The 25,104-nt window shown below is 32.9% G+C and overlaps 1 protein-coding gene across 3 annotated transcripts; it reads left to right on the plus strand.

The window, feature by feature from the left end:
* Window positions 1-2,852: 2,852 nt before the first annotated feature.
* On the plus strand, window positions 2,853-24,937 carry LOC140040269 (inositol hexakisphosphate and diphosphoinositol-pentakisphosphate kinase 2-like). 3 transcript variants are annotated; one of them, XM_072086067.1, is made up of 22 exons: window positions 2,853-2,912; window positions 5,288-5,407; window positions 5,623-5,936; window positions 6,396-6,639; window positions 7,228-7,329; window positions 8,337-8,498; window positions 10,296-10,417; window positions 11,147-11,248; window positions 14,453-14,539; window positions 14,630-14,910; window positions 15,684-15,698; window positions 17,119-17,241; window positions 17,379-17,500; window positions 17,655-17,767; window positions 18,021-18,087; window positions 19,362-19,503; window positions 19,795-20,024; window positions 20,473-20,718; window positions 20,888-21,118; window positions 22,312-22,579; window positions 23,106-23,231; window positions 23,635-24,937. In XM_072086067.1, the coding sequence occupies exons 2-22, from the start codon at window positions 5,324-5,326 to the stop codon at window positions 24,117-24,119; spliced, it is 3,666 nt and encodes a 1,221-aa protein (XP_071942168.1). In that variant the 5' UTR covers window positions 2,853-2,912; window positions 5,288-5,323; the 3' UTR covers window positions 24,120-24,937. The 3 variants fall into 3 exon arrangements, with proteins under 3 accessions (XP_071942168.1, XP_071942170.1, XP_071942169.1); XM_072086068.1 differs by having other exon boundaries at window positions 2,866-2,893; XM_072086069.1 differs by lacking the exon at window positions 15,684-15,698.
* The last annotated feature ends 167 nt before the right edge of the window (window positions 24,938-25,104 follow it).

The raw sequence follows: 25,104 nt of genomic DNA on the forward strand, positions 1-25,104 counted from the left end.
CCCATTAATTAATACATAACTGGTTAAGGGGCTGACTGGTTGATTTACCCAACCTAAAAAACCTAAGGACGATTGATATTCCGTTAGGATTCAGCCCAGGAAAATCTGGGATAATCAAACGTAAATGTACGTAGCGATTTTGAGACTCGCCCTAAAGCGTACAACCCGTATATTATTAATTTGTTTCATAATTTGTTTCTTAACTATTAAATCTCTGAATGTGTGCTATAACAACTCACTGAGAATGTTGCTATGCGAACCTAAGCATTGTGTACTAATGTAGTAACACGTTTGCCACGATACGAGGAAAATCCCCTCTTTTTACGAACAAATACGTACGCAAGTGCGTCTATGATTTTAGATTAAGAGTTTTGAATAGTGAAAATGATATTGTTAGGTGTGCTACAAACTATCTGTTACGATCTTCAAATCTCTTCACTAAATGGGTGATCTGAAAATCCTATTTTAGTGTGATTTTCTGTTTTGTATTGTTTATTGTAGGCCTATATTTGGGCGATTCTCATCAACACAGAGAGTTTACTTTATATGGAATGTCTATTCTGAAATAAAGGGAGCAATCAATATGCGTAACAGCACTAAGCATGAATCCGATAATTATTTTCATGGTGGTATTATCAGTTATCTTATATAAATTATTTCTCCGTCTCTCAATGATAACAATACTAAAATAAATATATATATTTGCACTTGCACTGATGAAGGACTGTGTTGCCCGAAAGCTCTGCTAATTTTTCTGGCTGTTTTACTTTTTATCGTTTTGATTTAGCTTTTTGCTTATTTTATTTTGTATCTCCATTGAGAGATCCAGCCACTGATACTCACAGCATTGTCATTATTTTCAGTAATTTGCCTTTGGATTTATATATTTGCTGAACGATATATTTTGACCGAAAATTTAAGATTTTCAAGCTTTTTTAACGATAGGCCTAGCTCAGAATCACCATGGGGGAAAAATAAAAGATTCACCAACGCGCGACGTAAACAACAAAATATACACAATCAGTCTAAATAGATGATATTCACATGTTCAGTACAAAAGTACGCCAGACACAATAGATTATTAGATAACAATAACACATTCAACTCTACAGTAACCACATAAAATATATTTCAAACAACATTAGGAGGGTCAACTATGAAACTTGCCAACGGAATCGTAAAGAATAAACCTCATTTCCTTTTCCTCATAACAACAGTGTTGAATCACAAAGAATTGACGTACTTTGAAATGTATTAAATACATTTCAAAGTACGTCAATTCTTTGGACAATTAATTCTGTGAATATAGTAAACCTATTCTACATTTGATTGTTCTCAGTGTTTCCCTAATTTTGAAATTATGTAATTGATTATATTTAGTATTTAGCGCTGCTTAAGAAGCTTATCGAGGCCTGTTTATAGTGACGAGATAATAAAATCCTGGTATTTTTGTATTATTTAATCAGGATAAAAGCCATAATCTGTGATATTAAGGTCAAACGTAAAATAAACAATGATAATACATAACCAATTAAAAGACTTTGATTTAATACTGTTACATTATTATTAGCTATTGGACCCCATTTGAAATAAGTTTACTTTTTATTTGTCGACTTAATGGGTTATCCTGGTATTCTTTTTTAATATGTACATTGTATATTTTAACTATTTTTATGAATATCGAATAAAATCAATCAGCTAACCAACTTGCTTTGTTACCTTCACAATCATTGAGGTATAAAATTAGATACCTCCTTGTTCACAATGGTAAGGGATATATACAAGAGGGCGACAGACAATGTCAAAATAATTATGGCTTTTAATTTTACCTGCTTGTCTTTCTGTGGGGTTTTATATGTTAAAGGATGCTCATATTTATATTTAATTATCTTCCTATTTATTTTTGTTTAAATTTTTATTTACCAAAAATCCCTGGCTGACAGCCAATTCGACTATATTTTTCAAGTTCAAGTTCAAGTTAAAATTTATTGTCAAATAGGCCTACAAAGTAAATGAAATTTGCCTTTCAAGGTTCAAATAACAATAAAAATAACAACAGTCAAAAACATACAATACTATACAATGGATAAGATAATATAAGAAAATATGCTTATGTATAAAACATTATGTAACAGCTTTAAATTACAGGGTTTTTTTTCAGACAAATACATTTTTACATGTCACGTTGACATACATACTTTATACTTATTTATTTATTTACTTGTGTCTAATTTCTGCAATTAGCCTTCATACACGAGTCTTCAACAATCTGCCGGTATCTGCGCACGGTGAATTTCTGTGTAGAATTAGTGGCACGTGAAGAGAACCATTTTATATCATCCGCGATCAATGCTACGGCTTAAATCTGTAAGTACGAGACCTCTATGGATGAACGACTTATATAAACTGAATTTCAAATAAACAAAGATAGATAAAACAGTGTTCTTGAATTGAATGTCAAACACAACACAACACGAGATGATGAAACAAAACTGCCCTGTTGTGCAAAAGTTCTTATCGGGTAAACATGTTTGCTAAATTTCTCATTAAAAAGTTGGTAAGTATAATATGTCTATATTTATACAAATATAATGTCGGTTATTCAGAACCAATCAGTGTGTTATTTGAGGAGGATTTTTTTCGTGCTAAACCCGTGGAATGAAATAACCAAAATTAATTAATTATCATAATTATTTACCTTTATTAGAAATTCTAATAGTTTTCATTATTTCCATTGATTTAAGTTATTATACCGCCCTCACGTGTTTTGATAAGTTAGAAATTAAAAGCACAGCAAATGTGTGATGCATGATGATAATAAGCGCGCTGCGGGGAAACAGGAAAGAGAGGGGAAAGGGAAGGCGAGAGAAGACACCGACGCGATAAGCCCGGGGTTGGTGTGCTTGAGTGTGGTGATGAATGGTTTATTGAATTCATTTAATTTCTTTTTAGTAACATAGGCCTAGTTTTGATTTCATAAATGCATATAGATTAACGCAGGCTATCAGGATAAAAATTATAGCGTAGTGCTAGTAGGTAGGCCTGGCTAGTTAATTACAATTTAAACCCCTAGCCTAGGCCTAGCTAGCCGGCATAGATAGGCTAGCTTGCTACGCTCTAGGCCTAGCCTAGTAAGTAGTATTGTCTAGACTAGGCTAGCTAGAGATTCCCTGGCTGTAAGAGGAGAGAAACAGGTTGTGGCTTGTGCAATATAACCCAGCTTTCAGCTAGCTAGCCTAGGATAAACCTAGTAGAGGGCCTAGCTATTTAATGAGTTATCCGCTTGGTATACCAAGTTACGTGAAGTTGTGCACCTATTTTTGAATGACGTCATAGTTGCGCAACGTGACTTACGCGCAATTTTATGAATTTCAATGATTGATCATAGATTAAAAACCAAAAGTCATTTAGTATTGACACTTTGACAAAATTTAAGTCATATCAGGGGCAAACTTTCTACGGATTAAAAATGGCCTGTTTCACAAGAAGTTACGCGCGCACGCGCATTTAAAATTAATTTCTAATTAATTTCATTTTACGCGTTTCATATCATTTTGAGCATGTCAAAAATTCCCACGGGCGCGCAATTTTTTACGCACGCGGTGCGCACGTAGCAATAAAAACATATTTTTTTCTCTTGAATTATATTTTTCAAGCCTTTCCTAGTAATTTTGAAAACAATTTAGACCTTTTCCAGTTTAAATAACGCCATACGAACACGTTGAATTAGACAATTTGTGCGCGTTTTTTATGAAAAAGCTTAAAAAATCATCAAAATAATGTCTTTTTTTAAACAGTCATAGTTTCTAAAGTAAACCGTGAACCGTTTATTTTTATTACAAAATCTAGAAGTTGATGAGTTGCAGATATCGGATCATGCATCGATAAGGCTAAAAAAACATTGTGACGTAATCGTATGGCCACACGAATGTAAAATATAGGATTTTTGTCTGTTTCGTTATTGCTCATCACATTCAATGGAGCGCATCACGCTTATCTGTATTCCTTTTTCTCCTATATTTATATATTGTCTAGGTCAATCAACTTTCTTTAGCATGAGATAAAAATATTTTAATTTTATAACGTCATCATGCCTAAAAATTTTAATTACGTGGGTCATTAATTTCATATTTACAGTAAATTTTAATCTGTAATAGCTCGTAAGAATAAAATGTGATAATCACGATTAAAACGTTTTCTGGAAGCTATAGGATTGTAGATACGAATTCATGTAAACATTTTGCCAATCGGATGTTGTGACGTCATCATATTGCCAGTTGAATAAAAAAAGTCGTATTTTCATATTTTGCGTAATAGTTCATCACATTTAAAAGGGTGCGCATCTATATTTTACGTATTCAAATTTCTTCTACACGTTAATATGTTGTTCCTGAGATAATTTCCTTCTGAAATTGCTATTTAAGTGTTTCATTTTGATAACGTCGCCATGTTAAAAATTGGAATAAATGGCGGGTCCCGTAATTTCACCTATTCTACACTGTATGTAATATGTATACAGATTATACTGTTTGCATGTATATACTATATGACACAAAATTGACAGAATTCAGCACTAACAGCATATCATATTCTTCAGTTCTTGTCATAATGCCATAATCTTTATCTGTGTGCAATATTCCAACGTATGACGTGCACGTGGCGTTTGTCGTTGTGCGGATAACTAACTCGTCAAAGTGACGAGTTTCATGTCTAGTTAGTATTTATTAGGTACATTTAATATTATTTGCAGGTTTATTTACCATTTATTGGCCTTTATTATGCCTAGTAGGCCTATCTATAGTTATACCTCCATCATGTTTTATCTTATTAATTACACTTGCTAAACTCCAGAGTAGTGGTAGGCCTAGTAGACTTCATGGTTCAACTTCAATAATGTACTACTAGGCCTAGGCTACACAATAGTAACAGTATTAATAAAATGTTTATCTAATTGAATTATCTGGCAGCAAGCCACTACCTCTTAATAATATAATACCAGGAAATGCAATCATCAATGTATCTAGGCCTGTAGTGTCAGTAAATTCCGTCCATCATTTCAACTGTTAGCTCCATGTGAATCGGTATTAGTCATAATGGTAAGAGAGTATTAATTAACAAAGTAGAGTAGAGTAGTTATTGCCCCACATCCAGTATTCCCTTTTAATATAATAGTGTTAGTGTCTAGTTCTGGTGTTACTATTTATAAAAGTAATTTCATATTCGATATTATTTAAACCAACATTTGCACACACGCTGTAAAAACTTTTTTTTTAAATTTTATTTTTAGGTATTATTAGAAGAATCAAAAAACATTTTTTCTAATATGGAAGAAGGTTTAACACCCCCAGCTGCCTTACCCTCTTTCTTTCTGGAGGAGGATTCTGTGGCTCAGTCATGCAGTAGTGAGGTAAGAGACTTAATTTGTTATTTATGATCAAGGAAACACAAAAAAAATAGGTTACACTAAGTAATTTTAAAAACTATTGAGTCGACCAAGTTTGGAAAATCCGGCACCTACTTAGAAAATCTGTACACTACTATTAACTGTATACTTTAAATGAATGAATTTCTATATATTCAATTTCATTTCAAACTAGTCATTTTATTATTATTTATTAACAGGGTTCGAATGACAGTTTTAATCGTGGACCTGAAAGCATTAGAGTTGTTGTCGGAATATGTGCTATGAAAAAAAAATCACATTCAAAACCGATGCATGAGATTTTAGATCGACTTGGAAAGTTTGAAGGAATCAACATTGTTATTTTCGATGAAGAGATGATCTTAACGGAGCCTGTAAGCAACTGGCCACATTGTGATTGTTTGATATCTTTCTTTTCTACTGGGTTCCCATTGGATAAAGCAATTGCTTATGCGGAGTCAAGAAAGACATACGTTATCAATGACCTCCATAGCCAGCATACACTAAGAGACAGGTAAAGAATTGGGGTTTTTTTTGTAGGTTGGGATGGTTTACTAGAAATTATACTATTAGTACAATCTGATGTGCAACAATTATGGAATAGATGTTTACACTACTCTGAATTAATTTATTTAATTTTATTTATATAAGTACATATTGAGAACACAATTCTCGTGTGGGACTCTAACCTATAACCTCTAAAGTACTAGCCTGGTAATCATACTTATACTGTACCTCTTTAACTACCAAGCTTTTAAGGTTAGATTTGAGTCCAAGGAAACAGCAAGTATTGCACAATAGCACAATAATTTAACCATGATTTTTCCCCAATTTTTTAAAGCCTCAGTCTCTGGTCTCACAAAATGTATTTATTTTTATTTAAATTAATTGAATAAATTTAAATTAACAAAATTTAAAATGAATGTTATATACTGTATAATCAGAAGTTAACAATTTTGCTTTATTTTTTTAGGAGAGAGGTTTATAAAATTTTAAAAGACGAAGGCATAGGGTTGCCAAGATACGTCGTTTTAGATAGAGATAATAACAGTATACCAGAAGAAATTGAAATTGCTGATAATGATGATCAAATTGAAGTTTGTGGACAAATATTTCAAAAACCTTTTGTAGAGAAACCAGTGGATGCAGAAGATCATAATGTGTATATATATTACCCTCATTCAGCAGGTGGAGGCAGTCAGAGACTATTCAGAAAGGTAACACAAAAAACAAGTGTAAATACTTAAACAAGGTAACATATTTGTGTTGTTGTGAAGCTTAGAGTTTCTCTCTTTTTATAAAAAAATTCTTTTCAAATATTAATAGTCACATAGAACCTAATACAATGTTTTTAAGTGCACAGAAATTATCCATAAAATTTCCTAAAATAACCCGAAGAAAAGCAAAGGAACCATTTACACTGCTCCATTCTTCAGCACCTTAAAACTTCCGTATGAGAGCGGAACAGTATTTACAGGAGCTCGAGTGTCTATCCTATCCTACCAAAATAAGAAGAAAAAAGATGTTGCTTAAGACTTTTTTTAATATCGATCGATTTTGCCTCTTTAATAGCCTGTGCCAGATCATTCATACATGAACCATTTTTTGGAGGAAGAATGAAATGTCATGATTTGTTGGTGTCTCACCATAAACCATACCTCTGTAGGTCTGAACATATCCCACTACCATGACCATCCTCTGACCACTGCCCACCCCACACAAACAGACAATCATGAAACAATGCTCTATTTAAAAGCATCATTTTCACTAACCCTATTTGTGTTTGTTTTCAATCATACCATAAGGTTGGCAGTAGAAGTAGCGTTTACTCCCCAAACAGCTCCCTAAGGACACGCGGATCATTCATCTACGAAGAATTTATGCCGACTGATGGTACAGATGTCAAGGTAAAAACAGATACCAATATTTATAACTCGGTTAATAAGATGTTCGTTAAGTTTTTAGTTGATTCTCCGGTTGGTCCCCCCTAGGTCACAATTATTCCTACTGCAGGGGCTTGATGGCCAGTGGCTAATGTACAACAATCTGTTTATAATGAGTTTAAAACAATCCTGTATAGCATTGTAGGAGTGGCCAGATCATTTCTAATTATATCATCAATTTCTTTCATAGACAGTCTGTTCTAATAATGAATTTAAACACCATATCTCCAATGCATGATCTTGTCACATGTTGAATTAATAAAAGCTTTTTAAACTTGGCTCAAAATTGTAGATTTTAATATTAATGAAAAGACCTGGTGATAAACAAGTTTAGAAGCTTGTTGTCAATCCATGGCTTAAAAAAAAAACAAATTTGCAATCAATTTCCTGAGCAATTTCCTTTCATTGTAGCAATTTACAGTCTTTTTACATTACATTAGGTCAATTTATGGTCCAGTTTTGAGAGCGTTGACAATGTAAAGCTCAGTTCCCATTTCGATGCAGCGCAAGTAATTTGACCAATCACAACAAGATGTTACTGAATTGTTACTTGTGATTGGTCAACACTTACATGTGCTCCATTGCATCAAGTCCAAGTTGGAAGCAATATTTATAAATGTAGCAATAAACAGAAATTCAAATTGTTAATGAATGTTTGAAAAAAATTAGCGGACAGAATTACAATTTTGAAATACAAACAAAATTGTTAAAGAATTACTTTTTGAACTAACTAATCTATTAATGAGTTTCAGTTATATTTTATTTTAATTTTATTCGGGTATAAATACAAAATACAAAAAGTAGCCAAAGGCTAAGAAAAATATAATTGGTCATTAAATATACAAAACGGCAAAATAATAACATTTTTTTAAAAAAGTGTTTAAAAAAAAAAAAAATAATAAATATAACAATACAAAAACTTGTAATTAACGTTGGTTGGAGCACATTCACATTCAATCTGTTTTGTCTAGGTGTACACAGTTGGGCCAGACTATGCACATGCAGAGGCTAGGAAATCCCCAGCACTTGATGGTAAGGTAGAACGTGATAAAGATGGAAAAGAAGTACGTTACCCAGTCATATTGACAAATCAGGAAAAACTTATAGCAAGAAAAGTGTGCTTAGCCTTTAAAGTAAGTTTAGCCATCAACAAGATCAAATTACCATAGTAGCCTAAAGCTCTGTCTACACTATCAAAGTTTATGTGACAAAAAAATGTAATATGATGATGTCATATCACTACCATATTTGGGCAAATCACACTTTTTTGTCAATCTAGTTTGATAGTGTAGATAAAGCTTTCGTAATTTAATAAATTAAACAAACCAAGAAAATCTAACAACAGGACACTGAGCTTGCCAAGATAGGAATTCGTAACAGTCCTTTACCTTATGTCTGGCTGCGACAAATACTAACAGTACTGTATACTGTAAATATTCTCTGCGGCAGCGGTGTCTGTTAAGAGGCGTGGAACTGATCGTGTCGCAGCCACAGATAAACACTTTGATCTCAGGAGCTCATTATCCTGTTGTTAGATTGCCTTGCACAAACCAACAATGGTTTTAACCACTTTTTTTCTCAAACTACTGAAACTTAAAAACATTAAAACAAGGCCAACAGCCATTAAGTCGCGTGCTACAATGCATAGTGATACCAGACCGACAGACAGACGGACCGACCGACATAGTGAACTATACTGACCGAAATTACTGAACATGTTTAAAAATGTTGAAATGTTTAAAAACATTTATATTTTTTTAATTTACACGTGCGTAGCCTGTCACATTTGACGTGCTCGTATAACGTAATTTCGAGTTGAAAAGTAATTCAAGAAAACAGAAATCGGGCAAAAAGTGTTCGCAATAACATTTAACGCGCAGTGCGCGCGCAAAAATCTGCGCACTCATGGCAATTTTGTAAACGCTTAAAATTGCCTGAAACGTACTCTTATTTCATCGAAAATAAATTTTGAAAATTTTAAGCGCGCGTACGCATGCGTTACATGCGCTACGCACGTAATTGTATTGCCATATGATGATTTATGCCCTGAAATTTATGAGTACCAAATTTTATTTAATTGTGATTCATGGTTGTTAAGATATGATTACAAACGTGATTTCGTTAAATCGTGCGTAGACCGCGTAATTTTTTATTGCGCACCGTGAAAACATAACCACATCGATTCCTGGCCATAAGGAATATTCTGTGAAAAATTTACTTAGCTAGATTAAACTGATATCAAGATAAGGTCATAAAGCGATAAAACGCATAGTGATACCGGACCGACAGACAGACAGACAGACCGACAGACAGACAGACAGACCGACCGACCGACCGACTTAGTGAACTATAGAGTCGCTTCCACGCGACTAAAAAAGAAAGGATAACAGATCAAGTAGGGAAATCTGTATTGTACTGAAATACAGTGTTTAGTCATGCATGTCATATCCCATACAGAAATTGAACACCTTGTAGAATAATATATAATAAACAATTTTAAACATACAACAGAAAGGAAACATTTGTTTGCTTGTGTTTTAAATATCATTTTAAATTGAGTCAACAACAATCAAAAGAACTATTTCTAAATTTATTTTTTTTTCCAAAATGAATTTAGCATATATCCTCTTTTGTCTGGATTTGCACTTTCATACATAATTAACTCCAAATTGACTATGGGTGGATGGGTGGTTGCATATTGTTTTTATTCTAAAACTAGATTACATCATTTTGATGCCTATTTATTTTGATCATTAAAAGGAATCAGCATAGAGTAATATAAATAATGGTATTACCTTATTACCTAGTTAGGTCGTTTATTGTGCAAATTGAGAGCTCTCGAATATTGTGCTATTACAATTCATTAATGTTTTGTTATGCATATCTTCACTCAAAAAACATTTACACAATTTCGTTATTTTATTTTACAGCAAACCGTCTGTGGCTTTGATTTGTTAAGAGCAAACGGAAAATCATACGTATGTGATGTCAATGGATTCAGCTTCGTCAAGAATTCAAAGAAATATTACGACGATTGTGCAAAGATACTTGGGTAATTTTGAGACAGTTTGTTCATCTTACAATTGTTCAATTGTGCAAACATGTGTGGTTTTCGTGCTTTTTTTCATAGAAACTAAGTTGAAAAGTTCAATGGTTACTTAAAGACTACAATATGATTACATTATTTACAATGTAATAAACACAACACTAATCCCGGAAATACTGATTTGAGACATTTTGTATTCAGTTGTTCAAATATTTTTATAAAGCGGAATTTTAAACTAATTCCCGAAATGATACTAATGGTTGACTTTTTTATAATGCCTAATAAAAATGTTCCCCAAACCTGTTAAATCGTATTTATATTTCGCTTTTTTATACTACTATTAAAGCGCAGTTTGGACTAGATGTAAATGGTTCAGGTTGAATGCTTATTGAGTTAATAGTACTGATCAAACTAAATATTAACAATAATAAATTAAAAAATTATACATATTATGTGGGTTTCTATGCTGTCCTGAAACATCATTTTGTAATAAAATAATTTAAAACATTTGGCAAAGCCTCATTGACATATTAAAACATTTTAATAAACAATTTTAAAAAGTTAAGAAAACCAGACGATAATAATTATTATTATAATTATTGTATTTGCTTTTTGGACAGTAACATTCCCTGGCACTGGGCCCAATTAAATGCACATGTTATTTGTTCGTATTTTTGTTATTAATAAGTTAAAATTTAAATTACTTAAAATTATTCTAATACGATTCTGTAACAGGAATATGGTAATGCGTAAAATGGCTCCTAAATACAACATCCCATGGGAGATTTTTAGGCTGGAAGAGGAAATTCCAATGGTACCAACGACATCAGGAACAATGTAAGTACCTGATTTATTTGAACATAGGTTGGGGAGGAGTAGGGGTATTGGGACAGAAATTCCCTACTCCCAATACCCAATTCTTGTACCCAACAACTTTAATATCATGTTATCCACAAGATGCGCTAATGATACAGTAGTTATATAAGAAATGGCCGAGCGGTTAAAACAGTGGAACCGTAATTACCTGGCCATAACATTGGCAAGGGTTCGAGGCTCACTTGGATCAGGATTCGTAGGTCTAGTGTACACATCTAGATGACATGCACTTTAAAGGCCATGGTACATCTTTCGTGATGAGTAGGGGGTTACCCTGGTGTACTAGTCTACACACAACCACTGAAAAACAATTTTAATGATATCTTTCCATACTTAGATAATTAGTTTAATATATCATAATGTAAGTTAAATATGAAACTGAAAATAATTCAAATATTTGATATACCCAAGATAAAAAAAAAAGCAATTAAAAAAAGTATAGGTAGATACAAAACCTTTATTCAAATTCCTAGAGAGAGGATTAACATACTGGAGAAGTATTTACGCAGGACAAGTATTGAACTTCTTTATGGAAAGCAAGTTTTTGTTTATATTTAATGTTTCGAATGGTACTCTGCTACAGTGTTATGCATGGTGGATGATGCATGATACTTAAAATTAACATCTTCGTATCATGACCAAATTAAAACCAACAAGTTAACAATACTAAATTAATTCACAAAACCCTCCATAAAAGAAACGGAACCTTTGAAACCCATCTTGCCCCCACAGAGTATAAAGAATACAGACCATATGACTTTATGGAACCTTTGAAACCCATCTTGCCCCCACAGAGTATAAAGAATACAGACCATATGACTTTATGGAACCTTTGAAACCCATCTTGCCCCCACAGAGTATAAAGAATACAGACCATATGACTTTATGGAACCTGTGAAACCCATCTTGCCCCCACAGAGTATAAAGAATACAGACCATATGACTTTATGGAACCTTTGAAACCCATCTTGCCCCCACAGAGTATAAAGAATACAGACCATATGACTTTATGGAACCTGTGAAACCCATCTTGCCCCCACAGAGTATAAAGAATACAGACCATATGACTTTATGGAACCTTTGAAACCCATCTTGCCCTCACAGAGTATAAAGAATACAGACCATATGACTTTAATTCAGACAACGTGATTGATCCGAGTGCAGTCTCAGACTCGGAAACTGTTCAAGATGATAATAGTCAACTAAAATGTCATAAAATGTTTTGAAAATCAAATAAAGTCTAAACACAATTCTGCTTTCTAATGTTCAGCCTCATTCAGACACAATACCAATAGTTGAAGGTACTGTAAACAGTGCTGTAGCCATGAGAAATTAAACAAGAAAATGGAATAATCGTTGTACTGGCTACAGGGTTGTTAAAAGCCTCTCTGTGAAAAAGTGGTTAGGTTGAAACCTTACCAACTGTACTGGTGACTACAGCCCTGGTATAGTACAGTATGTCTACAATAGAAAGCATGAATGACAAGGTTTTATGCATGTCTGTTGTGATATGCTGTACAGTAGTATGGTATGAATTTGTTTCCAACTTTGAAAAAAAAACCAATAGACTGTAATATTAAAAAGATGAAATCTTAAGGTGGCAAATAGCCTTTTATTTTACAACCTTTATTCTATTTTAAGCTAAATGGATCAAATAGTTTAGGTGCAATTGTCTAAATATAAATTTAAACCCTGAAGTTCAAAAGGAAATAGTAATTACAAGTAATTAATTAGCAAATTAATGAGTAATACCCTTAATAAAGATATTGTTTCCTAACTTCTAAGGAAATAGGAATAAATGGACATTGATTATGCTGGTTCATTACCAGTTTATTACATAATACTAAAGACAAGTATTCAATTAGTTGAAGTAGAATATGTAGTTATAATCTAAGTAGTCTCAGATATAGTGAACTGGAGAGGCCGCCAATATTCATATTCATTTAATGATCATTCCAACCAACCAAGTCGCTTTTAACCATCCCGTTATAATTACCCACAATTCATTTTAAACCGATTATTATTATACTTTCAAAATTACCTCGGTCTTTGAATTGAATAAATTTTGATATAATAATAATAATAATATTACTTACGTGCTCTCTCCATGTTCCAAATAAAAATCTGAATGCTCTACCACAATGTCACCTAATTTTCATGTAAGGAAAAAATGAAAAAAAACAGACATTTTAAATAGTCTATAGAACTTTGTCCTTTAATTTGCATCAAATTAACAAAATTCTTTGATTTAGCATTTGATATTATCAAGGTAATTATGCCCCTCACAACCAAATCTATAATTAGAAAAATTAACCTCCTTTTTTGTTTTCATCACCAGTGCACCTTGGTTATATTAACACAATATGTTGGTCTTGACATGTTGTTGCTTGAATTCAGCATCCACTAATAAAAGAAAGATGTATCAAATATAAAATTCTATATATAATCATATACATGCTATAATTTGGCACACAAAAGGTTAACACAAAAAGAAATACAGGGCTATTAAGTCTCACAGATTACCCATGAGGTTTCAGAATTACACAACCACACATTAGGCTATCATGTTTAAAATGTTTTACAGAAAAAAGGAGGGAAAAGATCACATTTGGCTTATGTATTTGGAGTGGAGTTGTGGCTTGGTGGTTATGATGCTTTGCTACCACTCCAAGGGTTCTGGGTTGAAGTCCCGTCACATGTCAGGATTTTTTCTAAGGACCAAATTACTCCACTCCCTAAGACTTGTATTAAGACTTTGTTTATGTAGAGCATCTTGTGTATATGTTGTCTTGTGAACCTCTGAGGGTCACAAATGATCAGCAATAGCTGGATGGATCACCCTCATTAAATATAAAAAAATTCTTTTACTCTTGAAGGTGGTTTGGCCGTAGTGTTAAAATGTTCAAACAATTTCATTGTATAGCATCATCTATATATTTAACAAAATAATAGTAAATGGATTCTAAATTTAAAATAAATATAGACCTGTGAAAGCTTGAAGAAGGAGGGTGTGGGGAAATGCCAATACCAACATTTGAAGTATACAACTTTGGCCTCTTATTGCGTAACCATAATTATTCAGCATTGTGTGTATGTACTTTTGATGTATGTACTTTTGACATATGTACTGTGACCCAAATAAAACACATTCTCTTTCACATTTAGGATGGAACTTAGATGTGTGATTGCTGTTATTCGTCATGGCGACAGAACACCAAAGCAGAAGATGAAAATGGAAGTCAAACACCCTAAGTATGAATAGAATGATATTTTTATGAATTGCCTATACATGAATACTGAATAATAATTATAGTTACGATATGATTTAAAATATAATTCTAGATTTTTTCAGCTCTTTGAGAAGTATGATGGAATGGTTAAAGGCAAAATCAAATTAAAACGACCCAAGCAATTACAAGAGGTCTTAGATGTCGCAAGATTCCTTCTTGAGGAATTACAAAGACAGCGAGATGCGGAGAAGCAAGAAATATGTGAGCGAGAATCAAAGCTTGAACAATTAAAGACTGTTTTAGAGATGTACGGTCACTTCTCGGGCATAAATCGTAAAGTTCAGTTGAAATATCAACCAAACGGAAATCCAAAACACTCGAGCAGTGAAGAAGGTGGGTATTTGTTTTCAAATAAAAAGTTTGCATGGTAAACAAAGGTTTGCAGTACACCATGTAAAAAAGGAAGTGGGTATAACAGTTAGGAATGTCTCAACATTTCGTTTGTTGTACTATAATTTTCTTAGCGAGTCAAATGGCCGAGCAGTTAAGGCAGGGGCGCTGTTTACCTTAAGAGCCAACAACATCGACAAGGGTTCGAGGTTGAATCGCTCCTAGTTCTGGTTGTGCAACAAGTCTTCTCAGATAAGGACTATAAACCGTAGGTCCAGTGTACACAGTTATAACCTGTGTGCACTTTAAAGAACCCACATCATTATTCGAGAAGAGTAGGGGGTTACGCCGGTGAACTAGTCCACAAAATAGCCCCTGTATCAGAGGGATTACCACCTATCTGATAGGACAGTGTTAAATTTACTATTGGTAATCCTTGGCCACATTGCCTAAAGACATGCAATTTTAAAAAAATAAAAATTATGGAGTCAGATGGTAAAACTACAGATTTTAGTACAAGAACCAGAAAGTCAAGACTTTCTCAACTCTACCTCCTTATTAGGAATTAGACAGTGTACCGCAAATCTTTCTTTACTATTAGGTGTGTTTTTAATTAGCTATGTAAAATACTGTGTTAAATACCATATTTGATCATAATCTTAATTATAACTATACCAATATTAAATGATTATGTTTAATAAACAAAATAATTGTTTTATTTTAATATAAGCTAAAATATCATATTAATTATTTTGATTTATTTTCTACTCCAAAAGACCTTGCAATAAAAGGTAAAAGTTGTTTAAATATTTTATATGGTTGGATCACTATACCTCGTATAGTTAACTAAACAGGCCAAAAAAGCACATTAACTTTACCCCCGAAATATTAATATATTTTATGTGTGTTAGCATTGGGATATGGTTTGAATGAACTGACATTATCATCCAAAACAGATGATTTTGTCAGTTCTAATGGACAATATATTTCTAGCCAATTCTTGGTACTCCATTTTGTTCAGTATCGTAGACAAATTATGTAATAAAGTGTCACATCACATGCCATAAACCTAATCTTAACATGTTACAGGAGCCATATGTGATACATGTGGACACTATATTATAGAATTTGCCTATTATACTAGAAAATGTTGTACATGAAGATCAGAGAATCTGGTGATATTTTGCATATTGGAGTTTATTCTATTTATTTTTTCAGTGTCAGGTGAGAGAACACACATTGATTCACACACACACACACATTTTAAATCTGTTGGTATTTTATTATTAATTATTTGGGCAATATTTCATCACAGACACCTTTAAAATTCTATTCATTTCATGCTTCTTAATTTTTGTACTGTCTTATTCTGTCTACTGTATTTTGTATCTAAATTATATTAAATTTGTTTTCCTTATCCCTCACATAGCACATTTTATAAATACATAAACTGTGACACTATTAGTAGTATGGAACTAACCCAACTAATATACTACTGTGCTGAATACAAACAGGTTATAGCTGGGGCGGATCCAATGGTGGGCGGGGAGGGGCGGGGCACATTGTAATGCAAATAGCTTAACCCTTCATTTCACTATTTTTAGGCCCTATTTCAAAATCCTGGATCCACCACTGTAAAGGTTGAGGAGGGGTCGATTCTTACCTATAGCAGTTTACTACCTCTGATAATCTTCATTGTATTCACTCTTGCTTGGCTAAATATTTTGGAATTTTTAACCTTAGAACCGTGCTTAATGCAGCTATGTCTAACTTGCTTTGGCTTTCACATTTAGTATAGTTTAGTAATATTAGTTCATTTTGGTTTTAATAATCACAATATGTTGACTGCTGGGAATATAAACACAGTATAATTAACATACTGTACAGTATTGATTGATTGATTGGGTTGGGTCAATCAATCAATCAATCTACAGTACAGTAGTGTTAGTTGAAGCCAATCACCTGTTCTATCTGCTGTGATTGGTTCATAGTTGCACCATAGCTGCATCTCATTATATACACCTAACATGAAACACCTGTACTGCTTCAGAATTTATCAAAATAGTTTACATTCTAACAATTGTTCTTATGGATGGCTTGGAGAGAGGTCAGAGGTTGGAACAGCAGTACACATTTATCAGATTATTGTAGTAAATTAAAGATGGTACACGTCTATGAACATTTGAATTCATCTCTCATTTTTTATTTCAGAGCCTAGGAATGAACCATCGTTATTACTAATACTTAAGTGGGGTGGAGAATTAACCCCTACAGGTAGGGTCCAAGCAGAAGAGTTGGGCCAGGCTTTTCGATGCATCTACCCCGGTGGCTCAGGTAATTATGATGGTGTACAGTTAGCTACTGTCTATTGCTATATTTATTGCTAATGATTTAATAATGTAGCTATGTCTCTCTCGGATGGTTTAGTTTAATAAGGCTACTTTATGTGACAAACAACTTTTATGTTGCAGGTGACTATGCTGGTTTTCCAGGATGTGGGCTGTTGAGGCTTCATAGTACATATCGTCACGATCTTAAGATTTATGCGTCTGATGAGGGCAGAGTTCAAATGACTGCTGCCTCATTTACTAAGGTAACATTTTGTTTTTGTATATTTATAATTTATTTTTTTCTGAAAGCCGTTATTTTTTTAAGCTTTAGATATACAATAATATACATTTGTAATATCCATGCTAATATCTAAAATCCAATTTATTAATTTATCAAAACACATTTTTTATTTCCAGGGTATGTTGGCACTAGAGGGTGAACTGACCCCAATTTTAGTACAAATGGTGAAAAGTGCAAATACCACTGGACTATTGGATCATGACAAAGAATCAATATCATTACAGGGAAAGTAAGTATTGTCTTGCTATTCAAATCAATGTATATGTCCTACTAAAGCTCTGTCTACACTATCAAACAAAGAAGTGTATTGTGCCCATTATGGACATGATGACATATCATATCATCTTATCACTACCATATTTGGGCACATCATATTTGTTGTCACATAAAGTTTGATTGTGTAGACAGAGCTATATTGATAGCATTATTAATTTCTTTAAACCCCAAATTAAAAGTTTATGATATTTTATTTTATTTTTTAGAGTAAAATCTAAATTGTATGATATGTTCCGTTCCAACAACAAATTTACAACTTCTGATTTTGAAAAGGTAAAGAATTTCTTTTTCGATTTATTTGTTTATATTATTGAATAATAGAGTTTTCACCTTAAAGTGACTTTATTTAAATGTCAAATATTACTGCAAATAATAGATTTGTAATTATTATTATTATATTGGTTTATTATACAACAATTTATTATAGTAAATAAGAATGATTTAAAGATAGTTCCACTAAATATGATGAAATGAAATTGTAACAGCTGGAAAATACACATGGTCAACAAATGTTGTTATAAAATACACATGGTCAACAAATGTTGTTATAAAATACACATGGTCAACAAATGTTGTTATAAAATACACATGGTCAACAAATGTTGTTATAAAATACACATGGTCAACAAATGTTATTATAAAATACACATGGTCAACAAATGTTGTTATAAAATACACATGGTCAACAAATGTTGTTATAAAATACACATGGTCAACAAATGTTGTTATAAAATACACATGGTCAACAAATGTTGTTATAAAATACACATGGTCAACAAATGTTGTTATAAAATACACATGGTTAACAAATGTTGTTATAAAATACACATGGTCAACAAATGTTGTTATAAAATACACATGGTTAACAAATGTTGTTATAAAATACACATGGTCAACAAATGTTGTTATAAAATACACATAGTCAACAAATGTTGTTATAAAATACACATGGTCAACAAATGTTGTTATAAAATACACATGGTCAACAAATGTTGTTATAAAATACACATGGTCAACAAATGTTGTTATAAAATTTCTTCAAAAAGAATAGAATACAGTTTGTGTAAAGCTCTGTTTACACTATCAAAATAGAAATAAAAAGTGTTCCCAAATTAGGTAGTGATTAACATCATCATGTCCATATATATAGGCACATTTTAATAGTATAGACAGAGCTTTAATAACAAAGTAGTTGGGAGTTCATATCATCATTGATGGCTCTTGGATCTTCCTAGGACCTACTATTTATCTATCTTTTTTGTGTTTTGTATTGTTTTTTTCTGATAATATGTTATATATATATCACTTGCACTGATGAAGGGCTAGTGTTGCCCGAAAGCTCTGCTAACTTTTCTGGCTGTTTACTGTATCGTTTAGATTTAGCCTTTCGCTTTTTTTTTTTGTATCTCCATTGAGATCCAGCCACTGATACCCACAGCATTGTCATTTTTTTAGTAATTTGCCTTTGGATTTATATACATATATATAATATATACATATTGTTACTTTCTAATAATAATAAACAATATTTAATTTTTTTATTTTAGCTAAACCCATGTGGTCAGAAATCAATCAATGAGTCAATGATGTACATTGATAGTCCAGTTGAGAAATGCCAACATATTCTGGGACTTATCCAGTCACTAATTAGTTTGTTACGACAGAAGATTCATGATCCGTCTTCCAAAGGTAGCATTCAAATATAGTAGGACCTCTATTTATCCTTTGGAATCCAACAAAATATCCTCATATTAGAGGTGTCCCGTGAATAGAGGAATTCAACAAAGCAGGGTTGAGTTAATAGGAAATCTATCAAAACCCGTAAAAAAGCTTAACATGCAATTAGTACCTTTAATCTTTGAAGTTGTAGAAAATAACAATAATATGAAACCAACCAATCAAATTGCAAGGATACATTGATCAATTTTTATTTAGTATTTATTTTTTACAACCAAATTTATATATTTCATCTATATGTAGATGTAGTTTTATATCACAATGAAACGTTGGAGTTAATGCTACGACGATGGGCAAAACTTGAAAAAGATTTTTTCATGCAGAAAAACAGTCATTTTGACATCACAAAAATCCCAGACATTTACGACTGTGTCAAGTACGACATGTTGCACAACAGGGCCGTGATTGACTTTGAAGAGCTCTGGGATCTGTACGCATGTGCACAGGCAATGGCTGATGTTATTATACCTCAGGTAATAATGGAATAGTCCCAAATTTCTATGTCCTATGTAATTGTCATGACCATTTATCATCAGCATTATATCTTATTTAATTTAAGGTGAGGATGAAGAGATACATATAGTTAGTGTAGCTGTAGCTTGGTGGTTAACATGCTTGGCTTCCAATCCCAGGGTTTAGTGTTCAATCCGACAAAGTGCCAGGGTTGTAACTTGTGATGCTTTCAACTCTATTCCCTAAGCCTTAAACGAGACTTAGTTTATAAGCACAATAAATTATAAAATAGTTTATCCATCCTGTAATTGGCAAATTGCTCGATGTCGATGTGTATGAAATAAAAAAAAAAGAATAAAAATTAAGACCAACAGTAATACTGCCAAAAACTACTATTTCATAATTAAGTGTTAATGCAAAGAAACCATTTGAAAATCTTTTAATTTGTTATATTTTTTAAACATTAAGGAATATGGAATTTCAGCCAGAGATAAACTGGATATCGGGACAGGTATCTGCACGCCACTCCTGCAGAAGATTAAAGGTGACCTGATGCGAAACATTAAAGATGAGGAGTTCACGTCTCGGTTAAATCCGAGATACACACGTGATGTCATGACACCTGACCGTCATGTGCGATCGCGACTGTATTTTACGAGTGAGAGTCATATACATTCTTTGCTTTCTTGTATAAGATATGGTGGCTTATGTGATGTAAGTCTTGGTTGATACAATTTTCATTTTATTCAATTAAATTTTTTATAAGATCTTGAACAATATAATTTCCAATTTTAAATACTTGTTAATCTTATCCTGTCAATGTTTTATTTCATTAAGTTTTATTAATAAATAATTAATATTATTATTTCTTTTAATTTTATAGGAAACAAGTGACCCGCAATGGAAGCGTGCCATGGAATACTTAAGTGCGGTGCGAGAACTCAACTACATGTCACAGATTGTTATTATGTTGTATGAAGATCCCAAGAAAGACCCCACATCAGAAGATAAATTCCATGTAGAGCTGCATTTCAGCCCAGGGGCCCGAGGCCTTGAGGATAACTTTGATGTGCCTGAAAGCTGTGGTTATAGGCCTAGCTATTCAAGGGGCAAGGTAATTATTATTACTACAGTTGAACCTGTAGAAGAGGACACCTTCAGGACCCACTAAAGTGCTCCTTAATTGAGGTGTCTCCTGAAATGGGCTTGGTGTTACAACATATATTGTTCGTTTCATAGAAAAGTGTCCCTTTAATGATGGCGTTTACTGAATAAGGCTTGGCTATTATAGTGTTACAACATGTAACATATGTTGTTCGTTTCATAAGAAATGTCCCTTTAATAGGGGTGTTTACTGATTAAGGCTTGGCTATTATAGTGTTACAACATGTAACATATGTTGTTCGTTTCATAAAGAAATGTCCCTTTAATAGGGGTTTTTACTGAATAAGGGTTGGCTATTATAGTGTTACAACATGTAACATATGTTGTTCGTTTCATAAGAAATGTCCCTTTAATAGGGGTGTTTACTGAATAAGGCTTGGCTATTATAGTGTTACAACATGTAACATATGTTGTTCGTTTCATAAGAAATGTCCCTTTAATAGGGGTGTTTACTGAATAAGGGTTGGCTATTATAGTGTTACAACATGTAACATATGTTGTTCGTTTCATAAGAAATGTCCTTTTAATAGGGGGGTTTACTGAATAAGGGTTGGCTATTATAGTGTTACAACATGTAACATATGTTGTTCGTTTCATAAGAAATGTCCCTTTAATAGGGGTGTTTACTGAATAAGGGCTTGACTATTATAGTGTTACAACATGTAACATATGTTGTTCGTTTCATAAGGAATGTCCCTTTAATAGGGTGTTTACTGAATAGGGCTTGGCTATTATAGTGGTACAACGTGTAACATATGTTGTTCGTTTCATAAGAAATGTCCTTTTAATAGGGGTGTTTACTGAATAAGGGTTTGCTATTATATAGTGTTACAACATGTAACATATGTTGTTCGTTTCATAAGAAATGTCCCTTTAATAGGGGTGTTTACTGAATAAGGGCTTGACTATTATAGTGTTACAACATGTAACATATGTTGTTCGTTTCATAAGGAATGTCCCTTTAATAGGGTGTTTACTGAATAAGGGCGTCCCAAAGGATGAGTTCTACTGTATATTTATTTATATATATATATTATTTAAATAGGTTGAATTAGTAAATTTGGTGACCATTTAGGAGCCACAAATATTATATTTAAATCAAACAAATATCATAATACTGTTAAAAACATTGGATATTCACAGGCAAATGTACCAGATGTTGAAGTTGATTTAATTGATGACCTTGTCAGTGCAGCAGAAGATGTCTTTTGCATGAGCCCAGTGGAAGAGGAGCCACAAGTAGGCTTCTCTCCTCCGGGCAACTACTGCAATACTAACAAGAGTTACCCAGAGGTTTCAGCATCAACCCGTGAAAGAAAAGCTTCGGATAACACACCCCCGAGTAGGAACGAAGGAACGCCACCAAGATTTTTCAGTCGTGATGTTATTGATGATAAGCATCTTGTAATAGGTTCGTTCATCTAAATATTCTTCACATTCAACTAATACATTTATTATTTGTATATTATATAACACGTAAATTAATTCCGGTCATTTGATTGGACAGTTGTGGGTCACATAGCATGCAATATTACACACTATTGAGTACTCGTTCAATAGTTCTTTTTAAAAAAGCATCTTCCAATAGGTTCGTTTGTCTAAATATTCTCCACATTAAACAAATACATTCATTATTTATATATTAAAACACAAATGAATTTTGTTTAAATCTTATTGAATTATTTCATATAGAAGCAACGGATTAATTGAATAAAAGTTTACTTTATAGAACCATATCATATAAAACAAATAATAAATGTTTCGTCTTCTTTGAATATTCTAAAAATAAATAATATTCATTATCTGTATATTAAAATGGAGCATACAAATCCAACCTAATTTATCTATTAAAATTAAACAAAAGAAAGCTTTGAGGTTACTGTTAATGTCAACTATTTTATAGTTTTTTATTGACATTATTTATCTAATTTATTCAGGTCCACAGACAAGTTTGTTCAGTAAGGGTCTACTAAATGTACGGAGTGAACCTGATCTGCCAAGCTACGGCCATCAAAATAATAGAGCATACAAGAGAAGACTGACAGACTTTAGTATTCTGCCAGGTAAGATGTTGTTTAGAACAGCAGCAGAATATTAACAAAATTAACATAAAACTGAGACCAATTGCTGAGGGTGTGGACCTTTCTAGAACCCTGCGGTTGTATTCACCAATCCCACTTAAGTGAGATATTTCCCTTAAATATTAAATATTTCACTTAACTTAATACATTTTTATATATTTCCCTTAAATTGTATTCACTTAGAAAGGAGATTTTTTTTATTTTAAGGGTAAGTGTTTCCTTAGCCTAAGTGTGAATGGTGAATATGGCCACTGGTTACAGGCCTGTACTTTATCTCTTTAAGACATACAGTACATTTTTATTTACTTCTGGTCCCTTGTACCTCCACCTCCTTTCAACTAATCCTATTACAAGTTTATAGTTTACAATCTTTTTCCGTTTCCAGGTATTGATAATGGTTCATCAATGCCATCTGTACGTCCACTAGAAACACTGCACAATTCACTGTCATTGAAACAAGTTGATTACTTCCTGGAGAAAGTAACAAGCCTAAACTCATGTCGCACCCAGCTAGAAACGCCACCATCATGTCCATACAAACTAAACACTTTTACTCCAAAGCGGGTTCTGCCGACTACGTTAGTGTACAAAGACGGAGAGGCCTCGCTCCTAAGCCGATCATCATCCAATCCCTCGTCTAATGTCTCCAGTGCTTTGCCGTCACCAACTGAAAACCGAGTCTTTGATTTCATGGACTTGGGATCAGACTTAATGATGAGTAGTCTGGATGGTATTTGCAGTTTAGGATCGAGCACATCTGAACAAACACTGGCTAAAAACACATTGAGTAATATATCATTGCTTTCACCTCCAAAAAACCTTATAGAAACATGTCCTAGAGACAGTTATCCAGGATCAGATGAAAATTGATACAGAATATAGTGATTAGCAGTTGAGTAACGGCTATGAGCACTCACTGGCTAAACCAAGGGCCTTTCGAGTAGGCCCATGAGCAGTGCCCAGAGGGAAAACAAATATTAAAATATGTCGAAAAGGTCTAAAAACGTTGGAGGCCACTTAGGTTTCCTGAGGCCCCTGCGTTAGGCCACTGATAGCTAGGTAATGGTAGATCCAATATTTTAAAATATGGTGAGTCCAAGGGCCTATAATTTATAAAATTGAAATTTCCGAAATTCATGGATGGATGGGGGCCAGTTGGCTCCTCCTCCTTGATCAGAGGGAATGTGATAAAAGGATTATATAAGATTTTATTTAGGAGTAGATGAAAGAAATTATATGTTGATCAGAGGGAAGTAATACACACATAATACAAGATTACTCTGGATATTTCATATAGCATTATGTAATTGTTTAACACCTCCAGCATATCTCCTCTTGAATCAGATGGAAATTATTGACACTGCCTTAACAGATGGAATTGATACTCAAACAATACCAACATTAACCATGGAGTAGTGATCTTTAAAATTTAAAATTGATAATTAGTATCAGTACTGAAAAATGACATGCTAATGGGATGTACAGTATCTTTCCGTTTTTAGCATGTAAACCATTTTTTGCATAAGAGTAGGCCTACAGTTTTGTGACTTTATTTTCAATACATCTCAAATTGGTATGAAATATGTGTGCAATAATAAATTTATCAATTTCTTGTAGGTTAGAATCATTTTAAGAGGACAGTTAATTATGAAGATAATGCGAATGTATATACATGTAAATTAATAAATATGGAAATGTTTTAATAGGCGTGTTTATGTGATTATTTGTAATGTAATACAGAGTTGTTTACCAGTGGGTCGTTTTCAAAAAAATCCATGTACAGGGATTTTTTTGAAAAATAGCCAAAATATTAAAGTTTTTAAAATCAAATTATGTGATAATATTGCTATGATCA

The sequence above is a fragment of the Antedon mediterranea genome, chromosome 2 (assembly GCF_964355755.1).
Source record: "Antedon mediterranea chromosome 2, ecAntMedi1.1, whole genome shotgun sequence".
Classification (NCBI taxonomy): domain Eukaryota; kingdom Metazoa; phylum Echinodermata; class Crinoidea; order Comatulida; family Antedonidae; genus Antedon; species Antedon mediterranea.

Bases quoted from the DNA above. Each gene is read 5' to 3' on its own strand.
- LOC140040269 (XM_072086067.1), top strand. From the start codon at position 5,324: ATGGAAGAAGGTTTAACACCCCCAGCTGCCTTACCCTCTTTCTTTCTG. The intron at 10,418-11,146 runs GTAATTTTGAGA...ATTCTGTAACAG, and splicing joins GATTGTGCAAAGATACTTGG to GAATATGGTAATGCGTAAAA. The intron at 17,242-17,378 runs GTAATTATGATG...TTTATGTTGCAG, and splicing joins CATCTACCCCGGTGGCTCAG to GTGACTATGCTGGTTTTCCA.